General features: G+C 37.3%; 1 protein-coding gene across 1 annotated transcript in view; it reads left to right on the top strand.

Moving 5' to 3' along the window:
- The first annotated feature begins 292 nt into the window (after positions 1–292).
- The window catches only part of PRMT9 (protein arginine methyltransferase 9), a 20,924-nt gene continuing 9,479 nt past the window's right edge, over positions 293–11,737 (top strand). Inside the window, exons 1-7 of the mRNA XM_016206886.2 lie at positions 293–630; positions 2,909–3,057; positions 3,223–3,459; positions 3,819–3,986; positions 6,477–6,579; positions 7,470–7,576; positions 10,259–10,451. Of these exons, the coding sequence (XP_016062372.2) occupies positions 442–630; positions 2,909–3,057; positions 3,223–3,459; positions 3,819–3,986; positions 6,477–6,579; positions 7,470–7,576; positions 10,259–10,451 (1,146 nt within the window). The 5' untranslated portion in view covers positions 293–441. The remainder of the gene's footprint in view (positions 631–2,908; positions 3,058–3,222; positions 3,460–3,818; positions 3,987–6,476; positions 6,580–7,469; positions 7,577–10,258; positions 10,452–11,737) is intronic.

Genomic DNA, 11,737 nt, shown 5'->3' with positions numbered 1-11,737 from the left:
GGAGAGAAAAGTTCTGGTTTCAGCCAGGGGCAAAAAAACCCCACAAAGCGAGCAAGACCGAAAAGCATCGTCTAAGACAGTGCCCTAGGCGCATGCGCAGCCGGCGCCCCGCGCCTCACCGCCTACGGGAGGGGGCGTATTGCAACGTGCACACGTCGGGCGCGCTGACGTCCGCGCGTAGCGTGCGCCGCCGACCGGTGACTGTAGTTGCGGCGCCGTGCGTCGAGGTCGGCTGAGGCCGCCTGCCGGGGAGGGGGCGGGGCTTCCGCCTAGCGGAGGTGGGCGCGCTGGCCCGCGGCAGAGGGACGGCTCTTCTCTATAGATCGTCGCGTTCTAGTCACTCACTGGGACGTGTCGCCGTCGAGACAGACTTCGCGTTCCGTTTACCGAAGCAGCTTCCCTTTGGTTCTACAAGCGCCGGCTTAGGGCAGTGACTCTGCTATGTCGAACTCGCGGCGCAGGCTCCGCCGGGGCGCCGGGCGCGGCGCCGGGGCGGCCGGGCGGGACGAGCTGGTGTCGCGGTCCTTGCAGAGCGCCGAGCACTGCATGCGTGCCCAGGATTTCGGCACCGCTTACGCCCACTACCTCCTCGTGCTCAGCCTGGCGCCGGAGCTGAAAGACGACGTGAAGGTGAGAAGAGCCCTTCTTTCTCTCACTCGCTTGCAGATCCTCTGTTCTTCTCCTAAAAGGAAGTAAATACGTAAATAAATTGGGAGAAGGGGCTCAGTTGAGCGGCTGGTGGTTGCTACTCATATTTACCTTTCAGTCTTGACTTCTTTTGTTCAGGCCCAGCCCATCGGAACATCCTGTCTGCTCCACCTTCAAAGTCTCTCCCGAATCTTATCGCTTCTCACCACCTCCTCCTTTGCAAACCTGGTTAGGCCTCAGTCATCTGCTGCCCGCTGGAACAGGCTGGCTACTGGGCTTTCTCCTGCAGTTTCTCCTTGGTGCCAGCGAGAGCTTTTCATAACAAAAGTCAGATGACAGCACTTCTCTAATTCAAAACTCCTCGCTCAAATTTCAAAGGCTGTATTGCAAAGGTGGCCTCAGGTGATCATCTCCCACTTTCTATTTTGAATTCTAGCATGTTTCTGCCTCAGGGCCTTTGCACTTGCCGCGGCTGTATACAGGAGGAATGTCAAGCGTTTCTATAATTGAATACATTTTGGAATTAACCTCCAGCATTCATTTGATGATGCATTCGTTTAGCTTCAATTTTTGGATTATTTGTGGCAGTTATTCTGTTGAAATGCTGTAGGTGTTTTTTTTCAGGTTATTTTAGAATTTATCTTAATTTGCAAAAATGATTTGATTTTGCATTCTGCTTTCAGCCTCAAGCTACTTAGCTTGATTTCACTCAGGGTTTCTCAACCTCAGGACTACTGGCATTTTGGATGGGATAATTCTTGGTTGTGGAGGGCTGTCCTGTTTGCTTCATCATGTTTAGCAACATCCCTGACCTCCATCCACTAGATACCAGTACCCTCTAGACATCTGTAGTTGCATGAATTTAGTGTGAATTTCAGAACCAGCTGGCTTAAAGGAGGAGAAGATGATATGTTTAGATACAGTTTGCTTTTCTAGGTAGCAGTAGAATGGATCATTTGGAGTGCATTTCCTCTCTTTGTTCCTTAGTTTCCTTTTGTAAAACAGGGACAATACCTTTTTTATAGATATTTAATGAGTATTAAAATTACATCTAAAATTTGTATGTCAATGCTTGGCATTCAGTGACTTGCTCTGTTTCCTACAGAACAAAGTCCATATTTCTTTGCCTGGGCCTTTGCAAAATACCTCTGTCTTTATTCTCATTTCCTGTTACTCCCGCTTCACCCCATATCCACACTTCAGCCATACCAACCTACTTACCTATCGATTCCCTGATCCATTTCATATAAACTGTGCTTTTTTCCCTTCACACCCTAGAATCTTCCTCCTTATTCTTGGCTCTCTAGTAAACTTCATCAGAATTGTTTCAGGTATTAACTCTTCTGTATAAAATACGCGAAGGTGATTGTAAAATGTGTTCGTGATAAAGCTGGAATGACTAAAGCCTTTCCACTGTGTTGCAGTGTGGAGAATGTCTAGAGGGAGATATAATTAGAGTGAGGGTGACAGTAGGGAGACTGTAGTCCAGCAAGTGGTTAAAAGGTCCAGACTATGTTGTAGTAACACTGGGGATGGAAAGGAGGTGACAGATGTAAAGATATTGAGAGAGAATAGGCTGAGTTTGAAACTAATTGTATTGGAGTTAATGTAGCATTATAAGGTGACTTCATGGTTTTCTATCAGGTAGTACTTTATATCTGTGTGAGAGGAATATGATGGGTTTGTTTAGAACATTTTGAATTTTTTCAAAATTTATGTTAAAATGCTCTCTACAAGGCCTCTGTGAGGATAGGAACAGGATTTATGTTGTTCATGCTATTCTTTGCACACTGATTGTTGAGAAGATATTTGAGTTGAGCTGAACTTGAGTTGACTGAGGGAAGTTATATTATGAGTTTGAGGTTCAGAAGAGGATCGGGATTGGAGATGTAGATGTAGCATCCATCAACACATAGGTGATAGTTAATGCATTGGGGATGGATGAAAAAAGAGAAGTCCAAGGACAAACCTCCAAAACACAGAAGCCCACAAAAAGGAGGTAGGTGGAGAAAGTGAAATGGCAGCTAAGAGTAGGGAGAGTTTAGAGAGTGGTCAATCTGTCTAATTTACTACCATGAAGGTGGTAAAATTTGTTCATTTATGTATTTGTTTGTTTAGTAAACAATGCCTTTTAAAGCTAAATAGAATTTAAGGTGATCGTTCAATTATAGTTAAGTTTTATTCTCTGGGGAATCTTCAACATGTATGTTCTTTCCTCATTTTTGTTATTGACTAATTTACTGTTTTCTCTTTTGTAAAGGAAACTTTTCAGTACACACTCTTCAGATGGGCTGAAGAGCTTGACGCTCTCAGTAGAACACAAGACTTACTTGGTTGCTATGAGCAAGCTCTGAAACTGTTTCCTGATGATGAAGTGATTTGCAATAGTATGGGGGAGCATCTCTTCAGGTGTGTAGTGATTTCAGATTACTCATAAGAATTATTCTGTATCACCTGTTTGAGTGGGATTTGATGTGCTGGTGAGGGATTTGCAGGCCAGATGAGTGGCATGAACGAAGGCACTGTAATTGATAGCATATAGTTGAATTTTTTGTCTGTCATTTTTTATCCTAGGATGGGCTTTAGAGATGAAGCAGCTGGGTATTTTCATAAAGCAGTGAAGCTAAACCCTGATTTCAGCGATGCAAAGGAGAATTTTTACCGTGTTGCAAATTGGTTGGTGGAACGTTGGCACTTTATCATGCTTAATGACACCAAAAGGAACACGATTTATAATGCAGCAATCCAAAAGGCTGTTTGTTTGGGATCCAAAAGTGTTTTGGACATTGGAGCAGGAACTGGAATACTAAGGTTTGTTGTACTTGTGTTTTAATTTATTAAGAACTGGGCTTAACTACTAAGAAAAATTTGGGGTTATTATTGAAATTTTGAATAATGAATTTCAGTAGTATTTTTACATTAATATTCTGGTTGAATCTAGTTTTTAAGTCTATTAGTGTTCTTCATGTCTAGTGCGTCTTCTTAATCGGCTGGACGTCATAACTTATTGTATGATTTGTTTCTTGACAAGAATATTAGTTCATTTTTTTAAATGTGGAATGAATAATGGTTGTGTTAAGGAACAAAAGGAAAACCGCATGTTTAAGTATTACAATTCCAAAAAGACAGTGGATAATTTTTGCTTGATGGAGCACTTTTTCCTCTTGTAGTATGTTTGCTAAAAGAGCCGGAGCGCACTCGGTGTATGCCTGCGAGTTATCCCAGACCATGTATGAACTTGCCTGTGATGTAGTGGCAGCGAACAAGATGGAAGCAGGGATCAAACTCTTACATATGAAGTCGCTTGACATAGAAATTCCAAAACACATTCCTGAAAGGTATTATAATGTGAATTAATTTTAGTATTTATGATCCACTGTTTTATTTTTTAAAAAGTAAGCTACTTATATTTCTGGCTTCTAGTCCCAACAGAAATTTTAAAACCCTTATACTGTAAAGTTATAGATATAGGATAGTCTAGCATAAGATGAGTTTTCATAGTAAGGTCATATTCTTGATAATAAATATTTAAAGATCTTGAGAAAAATTTTATGTCAAGGGACTTAATAAAGAGACCTGACCTTTAGCCAGTTTATCTTTGTTAATTTTAGTGTTCTAGTAGTAAAAATAGATTAATACCTCCTATGTGGTCAATAGCTATTTAAAAATTCCACTCTAAAACATGAGTAGATCAGCTTTGGTGGACTTACTACATTTTGTGTTAATATGCTTGGCTAAATTGAAAGTTTTGGGAATTTCAGTTGTCAGTGGTTTGGGCCCTTTCGATGCTTTGAATATTATCTCATAAGTCTTGGCTTTTTAGTGTGTTATCTTTCTTTGATCCATATTTCAAGGGTGATGGGATTTTAGAGCTAGAAGGGATTTAAAATCTTCTGGTCCAACACTATCATTTTAAATATAGTTTTCTCTAAGTAGTACTTGCTTTACTACCTCTCCTGGGTAGTCTCCTCATCTTATTTAAATTCAGCTTATATTGCAATGGGGCTTATATTTATACTCTTGCCATTTGGACTATGATTTTAAAATGTCTTTCATATATGTATAATAATATTTATATTGACATAGTACTTATGCTTTTCCATGGTCTCTACATTTGCTCTCATGAAATAGAAGTCCTATTAGATTGTTGAAATAGATATTGTACCCATTTTATAGAAACAGACAGTATCCTGAATTGTCTTAGTCTGCTCAGGCCACCGTAACAAAGTACTGCAGACTGCATTTATTTTCTCTCCGTTCTGGAGGCTAGAAGTCCATGATCAAAGAGTGCTGGCAAATTTGGTTTCTAGTGAGTTCTTTTCCTAGCTTGCAGATGGCTGCGTTCCTGTTGTGTTCCCAAATGGCCTTTCTCTGTGCATCTGAGGAGAGGGAGAGATCACTGGTGTCTCTTCCACTTTTATAAGGACACCAGTTTTATCCACCTTTGTGATCTCATTTAACCTTAATTACCTTCTAAAGACCCTCTCTCCAAATACAGTCACATTGGGGGTTAGGACTTACATGAATTTTGGTGCTACACAGTTCAGTCCATAGTATGAATCAAAGATACCTTAATTTAATGTATACATTTTTCTGCCCTGGCTGGTGTGGCTTAGTTGGTTGGAGTGTCATCCTGTACACCAAAAGGCGGCGGGTTTGATTCTGGTCAGGGCACATACCCGGGTTGCGGATTCCATCCCGTCGGGGTGCTTGTGGGAGGCAACCAATCAGTATTTTTTTCTCATATTTCTCTCTCTAAAAAAAAAAAAAAAAAAAAAAAAAATTAAGTAAATACATTTTTCTCACAAATAGTATTGTAGAGGATCTATTGGCTTTGAATCAGGAGATGTGGAGTCCAATACAGACTCCATTATTAATTTATTTTGACCCTGAACAAATGTAGAGACTTTAAGATGTTGGACTAAATGTTTGCGATACCTTCCACTTTGTAAATGTATGTAATTATAAATATTGAAAATTTGTGTTTATATAAAATACTGGTTTTAGGCACTGGGGGATACCAAAGCTGTTTGCTCAAGGCACCTACTATCTAGATAGGAAGATAAGGAATAGTCATGAAACTTTTTTATCTTCTAACTACACAAATGAATGATACCGTAAGTGCTAAAGAAATTTAGAGAAGGGAGAAATAAATCATTTTGGTGTGTCTTTGAGTGAAATTTTTTAGAAAGAAATAATGAACACAGAAGATCAGAGCTCTGTGGACTAGACTTTTGTGAAAACTCACAGGTAGTGGGTAAAGCAAGAGAAGTAACAGGAGAGGCACAATTAATGTGTAAGAGGTAAAAGTGGATAATGAAGGTAGAGAAGGATTTTGAGAGGCAGGGCTTCTCACCTGCATTCAATGTTATTTGTAGATCAAGGAAAATGAAAACTGAGAGAGAGTATTCTTTTTGATAAGTAGGGGAGTCATTGATGGTGCGGAGTATTTTTATATAGAGCGTTGGGGATAGAAGTCCGATTAGTCAGCATTAAAGAGAGGGACTGGTAAAGTTAATGGGTATGGGCTACCCTTACGGATTTCGGCAATGAAAGAATAGTCTGAGGGGACCGCAGGGTCAAGTGAAGGTTGTGTGCCCGCCCCCCAAGAAGTTTTCAGTGGAAGACAGAGGAATACAGAGGAGCCTGAGGAACATAGAGTCAAGTTCTTCAGGATTCAAGAGTAGATATTAAAAACGAAATGTATTAGGAAATTTTACTGTGGACTGTTTCTATAATATACTCTTCCTTTTTTCTCTCAGCTTTGACATCTTTATATAAGAGCATGATATTTTACTTACATATATCTTTAAAAAATCATTCTGTAGAGTGTCCCTAGTTGTAACAGAAACTGTCGATGCAGGTTTATTTGGAGAAGGAATTGTGGAGAGTTTGATTCATGCATGGGAGCATTTACTTTTGCAGCCAAAGGTAAGCAGCATTGAAAATACTTAAATTGGATTAAGAATTCATTATTTTAACTGATGTTTATTGTGCCCCTACTGGAAAGAAATCCATTAAAAAAACATTTAATAACATAATGCAGTGTATACTTGTATGCCCAAATTGGGTATACAGGCAAAAAATACTCCAGGAAGGAATTCATAGGAATTGAGATTATATTGTAAAGGGACTGACTATTGAATTCTTGAGCAGGGTTGAGAAAAGAAGTATTTTCAGTCTCACAGCCCTCACTGCTTGGATTTTTGGCAATTTATCAAGAGAGTATAGTAATAGCTGTCTGGGTACTAGTTTTAAGGTACTACGTAGTTGAACCCAGGCTAGTAATTGGACAGAATTAACTCTTATAATTACTAAATTATATTTTGCATTAAAACCCTTTACTGTGGCCTATACAAATTGTAGATTTGGTTTACATAATACATATTATGAATAAACTATTTTAACATGTAATAAGAACTCACTACTTACAGAAAGTGATTTGAGTTTAAATAGCTACAGGTTGAAAAGAAGAACAGTTTGTTTTTTAAGTTAGGTAATGGTGATTTTGGTTTCTCAATTAAAGTCATATCCAATAGTTTTTTGCTGTCTATACCCTTATAACTCCCCCTTCCCTCTTCCTTCTCTTCCTGTTTGTAATGTAAAATATATATATATAGATATATAGATATATATATGAAACATATATATAAATACATACATATAGCAATGAAAATAAAATGTTTTAAAGAAAAAAACTTTAACCTGCTTATCTTTGCCTGTTATTTTTTAAGTTTTTTCTTGTTTTTATAGCATGTCATCATACACACATATTTTCTCATACATGTAACTGAATATAACTTTTATTGTTATATTTTTAGACCAAAGGTGAAAATGGTAATTGTGGAAAGTATGGGAAAGTTATTCCAGCAAGTGCTGTTATATTTGGCATGGCAGTAGAATGTGCAGAAATCAGAAGACATCATAGGTAAGTGATTAAATAGCAGAAAATTAAAAATTATATTTTAAGGAGTAGACTATATTTCAAAGGTTATTTAATGAATATTTATTTGGAAAAGAGGTTGTCGTTTTCTGACCTTTAAATTCATGATATATTTTCCAGTCTTAATTTTCTTTTTGAATTTTTTTAAACTTTAGGATTCTAGGATTAAAACCAGCTTTCAGTTTTTTAGTGGGGCAGTTATGGATTCAAACCCATTGACTAAAATAAGAAACCATGAGTCTCTAATTATAATAAATAGATTAATAAATATATCAATGAGGATAAAAGGGAACTCCTCCTTACAGTTGAATGCTGATTCAAAATACAGAGCTAATGATGCAGAATTGCTATTTGTAATCCTCATGGAAAAATGCAGGCGAAAATTATGAATAGATGCTACATCAGAGGGAGGGATTTGATGGGGATCAGGGTGGTTATATAGTTTCAAAGTATCTCCTCACAAATTACTACCAAAAAAAGGTTAAGGATACAGGGAAGAAACTTAACATCAGTGAGATTCCTCCAGATTTGATACTTTGAGGATATATCAATTATGCAGTATTATATCCAGAATGTATAACTTTTATGTAATTGAGGAAACCTCAGACAAACCCAAGTTGGGGGCCATTCTATAAAATAACTGACCTACCTTTTTCAAAAATGTTAATGTCATGAGAAAGAAAACAAGGATGAGGAACTGTTCCAGATTAAAAGATATTAAAGACACAGGACAGCTAAATTGAAATCCTGATCCTGTATCAGGGAGAAAAAAACTCTACGGGATTCATTTGACAAATATTGAATATGGGCTGAAGATTAGAGAATATTGAATTTGATAACTGTAATATGATTGAGAAAATATCCCCATTTGTAATAAAATGCATTGAAGTATCTATTAAGGGGTAAATGAGCATGATGAATGCAACTTACTCTTAGATGGTTCAGAAGAAAGACTATATATGGAGAGAAGAGAGAATATGATAAAACAAACGCGTCAGAATATTAAAAAAATTTGATTAATCTGGTTAAAGGATGTGGGCATTCTTTAGACTATCCTGGAAGCTTTTCTATAAATTTGAAATTTTCAAAATAAAGAGTTAAGAGCAGAGGAAACACCTAATACATCTGAGCAACATACATACATATTAGACACATAAGTATAAAGAGAAAAGGTATGAAAGGATACACATTAAATATAACAGTGAAGAAATGGGGACAGAGGACTACTGTGAAGGTAGACTTACTTTTTACTATACTGTTTGAAGGTTTTAACAAGTTTATATTCATTTATTTTATAAGAAATTAAAAGGAACTTATTTGTCACATCCTTATGTTTCTGTAACTTGTGACTTTGAATTGAGTTACTAAAATCATTAATAATTCCATTGATTCATCTTTTGAGGTATAATAAAATAATTCCTAGTAGACTATTTGAACTTCTCAAAGTCAGATACACTAATAAATGAATATCTCTGAGATGAGATGAGGTTGGAGTATTTCCCTTCATAATATGGTGTTGCTAAAATGTTCGTGAAGTGTTTTTTATAATTAAAATTTTTATTGACATCAATCATTATTACAGCAAGTACATAAATCATAAGTTTATGATTTGATGAATTTTCATGAAGCTGATACACCTGTGTAACCAGTGCTCAGATCAAGGTCCAGAACATCACCCACACCCCAGAAAGTCCTCAGAAAGAAACCCCTGCCAGTTACCGGCACTCACCCCACCCCCAAAGATTAGCCGTTATCCTGACTTCTAACACCATAGGTGATTTTGCCTCTTTTGAATTTCACACAAATGGAATGATACAGTATTTTTTTTCTGTGCCTAGCTTTTGTCCCAACATATCCATGTTCTTGTGTGCAGTTTGTTCATTCTCATTGCTGTGTAGTATGCCATTGTATGAATACACCACAGTACATTTGTCCATTTTTGGCAGGTTTTTGAGCACTGGAAATAGTACAGCTGTAAACATTCTTGAACATTCTTTCGGTGATCTCGTGTATTAATTTTTGTGGACCATATTCCTAGAAGGTTTCTATATTGAGTAAATCTGGAATAGATTATGTTCAGCTTGATTAGGTACTATGAAAGTCTTCCAAAGAGGCCTTATTAATTTTTTTATACTCCTACCAGTAGTGTATGAGACTGTATTCTCACCAGCACTTAGTATTGACTTTTTTTCTCCATTTTGATGTTTGTGTAGTATGGTTTTAACCTCATTTCCCTGATGGCTCATAAATCTGAGCAACTTTTCATATGTTTATTGGCCATTTGGATATGCTCTTTTGTGAAGTGTCTAAGTCTTCTGCCAATTTTTGTTTTTCTTTTATTAATTTGTAGGAATTAAAAAATATATTTTGGATATGAGCCCTGTGTTGAACAGATGTATTACAAATCTTTTCTATTCAGTGGTTTGCCTTTTTCCTATCTTACTGGGTATCTTTTGATGAACAGTTCTTAATTTTAATGTGGGCCTATTATGTTTTCCTTTATAGTTAGTGATTATGCATAAGATTGTGTTTAAGAAAACTTTGTCTCTGAAGTTTTATTTCATTTTTATGTTTATTTTTGCTGGATTCAGTAATAGATGGTGCTACTTGATTCTATAAAAGAACCCCATCTTTCTCCCTCCGCCCTCTTAATTCCTGTCTCACCAGGGTGGGCATTAAGGACATTGCTGGGATCCGTTTGCCAACAAATGTGAAATTTCAGAGTCCAACTTATTCTTCTGTAGATACCGAAGAAACAGTTGAACCTTATACAACTGAAAAGATGAGTCGAGTTCCTGGAGGATATTTAGCTTTGACAGAGTGCTTTGAAATTATGAGAGTAGATTTCAACAATCTTCAGGTAAAAATGTTCAACTACCATTTTTGAGCATTAAACTTCATCTGTTGTTTAAAATCATTAATACATAATACAGTCTTATTTTATGAGATTACATGGAATTCCACTTACTGTATATAAAGAAAATGATTAAATAACTAGAAGTTCCTCCTGAAATTCACTTTAAAAACTAGTAGCCAGAAAAAAAAACAAGCCCTAAGATTTGTTGGGAATGTAAAATGTGCCAGGTGTTTTTACATCTGTTCCTAGGTTGTTCTGACAACAGTGCTGCAATACAGTCATACTTTTCCACGTGCTGTACAGATGTGAAGGGACTGTTGCTTACATTAATTTCCCCTAGCATGTGAATGCAGGGGCAGGAGTTCTAACCTAGAAGTTTCTGACTTTTCTTAGTGTCATGCTGCCATCTCAAATTAACAGTTAATTCCTCGAAATGAATAGTAATCCACGTCTCTGGATTGTATTATTTGGGTGACCAGCCATCTCAGTTTGCCTAGTACTGAGAGGTTCCTGAGATGTGGGACTTTCATTTTTAAAACTGGGACAGTCTTGTGCACACCAGGACAACTTGATCACCCCAGTGTATCTGTGTGTGTGTGTGTTGCTGAGGGGCGGAAGGAAGGGATGTACAAAGAAAATGCCCAAAGGAATTGAGAAAAGTTACATAAAATCCTTCTCTGAAGCTCTTAAAGTAAGGTTAAATGTTCAAGTACATAAATTTTTTTATATGAAACCTGCCTTGGGACAGAGGACTTTATGATTTTTATAATTTAATTAAAGCTTCCCCCGATTAGTTACTAGCTTTTTCTTGAGGTGGTCTGGAGCTAAGTGAACATTTTGCCATTGCATACTAAGGCTGAACTTCAAGAACATTTCTTTCCTGATATCACATTCCAATAGAGAACAGCGTGATTACAACTGCTAAGTAACCCAAAGCTATCCTTTTCTTACTTCAAGCTTTTCTTATTTGAAATTTTTTTGCCACAGTAAAAAAATACATCTTATTAAGGGTTTAATTTTCAAATATCTGCCTGTTTAGTACTTTCAAGTAATATAGAAGAATAGAAAGGAAAAAGAAAAATGTCTTTTTTTTTAATTAATCCTCACCTGAAGATATCTTTCCATGGCTTTTTCAGAGAGAGTAAAAGGGAAGGGAGGGGGGAGGGGGGGGGGGAGAGAGAGAGAGAGAGAGAGAAACATAGATGTGAGAGGGACACATCGACTGGTTGCCTCCCGAATGCAACCCGACCGGGAGTGGGAATCAAACCCAAGATCTTTCAGTGCACAGG

The sequence above is a fragment of the Miniopterus natalensis genome, chromosome 4 (assembly GCF_054644295.1).
Source record: "Miniopterus natalensis isolate mMinNat1 chromosome 4, mMinNat1.hap1, whole genome shotgun sequence".
NCBI lineage: Eukaryota > Metazoa > Chordata > Mammalia > Chiroptera > Miniopteridae > Miniopterus > Miniopterus natalensis.
This window is presented reverse-complemented; position numbering and strand designations above follow the sequence as displayed.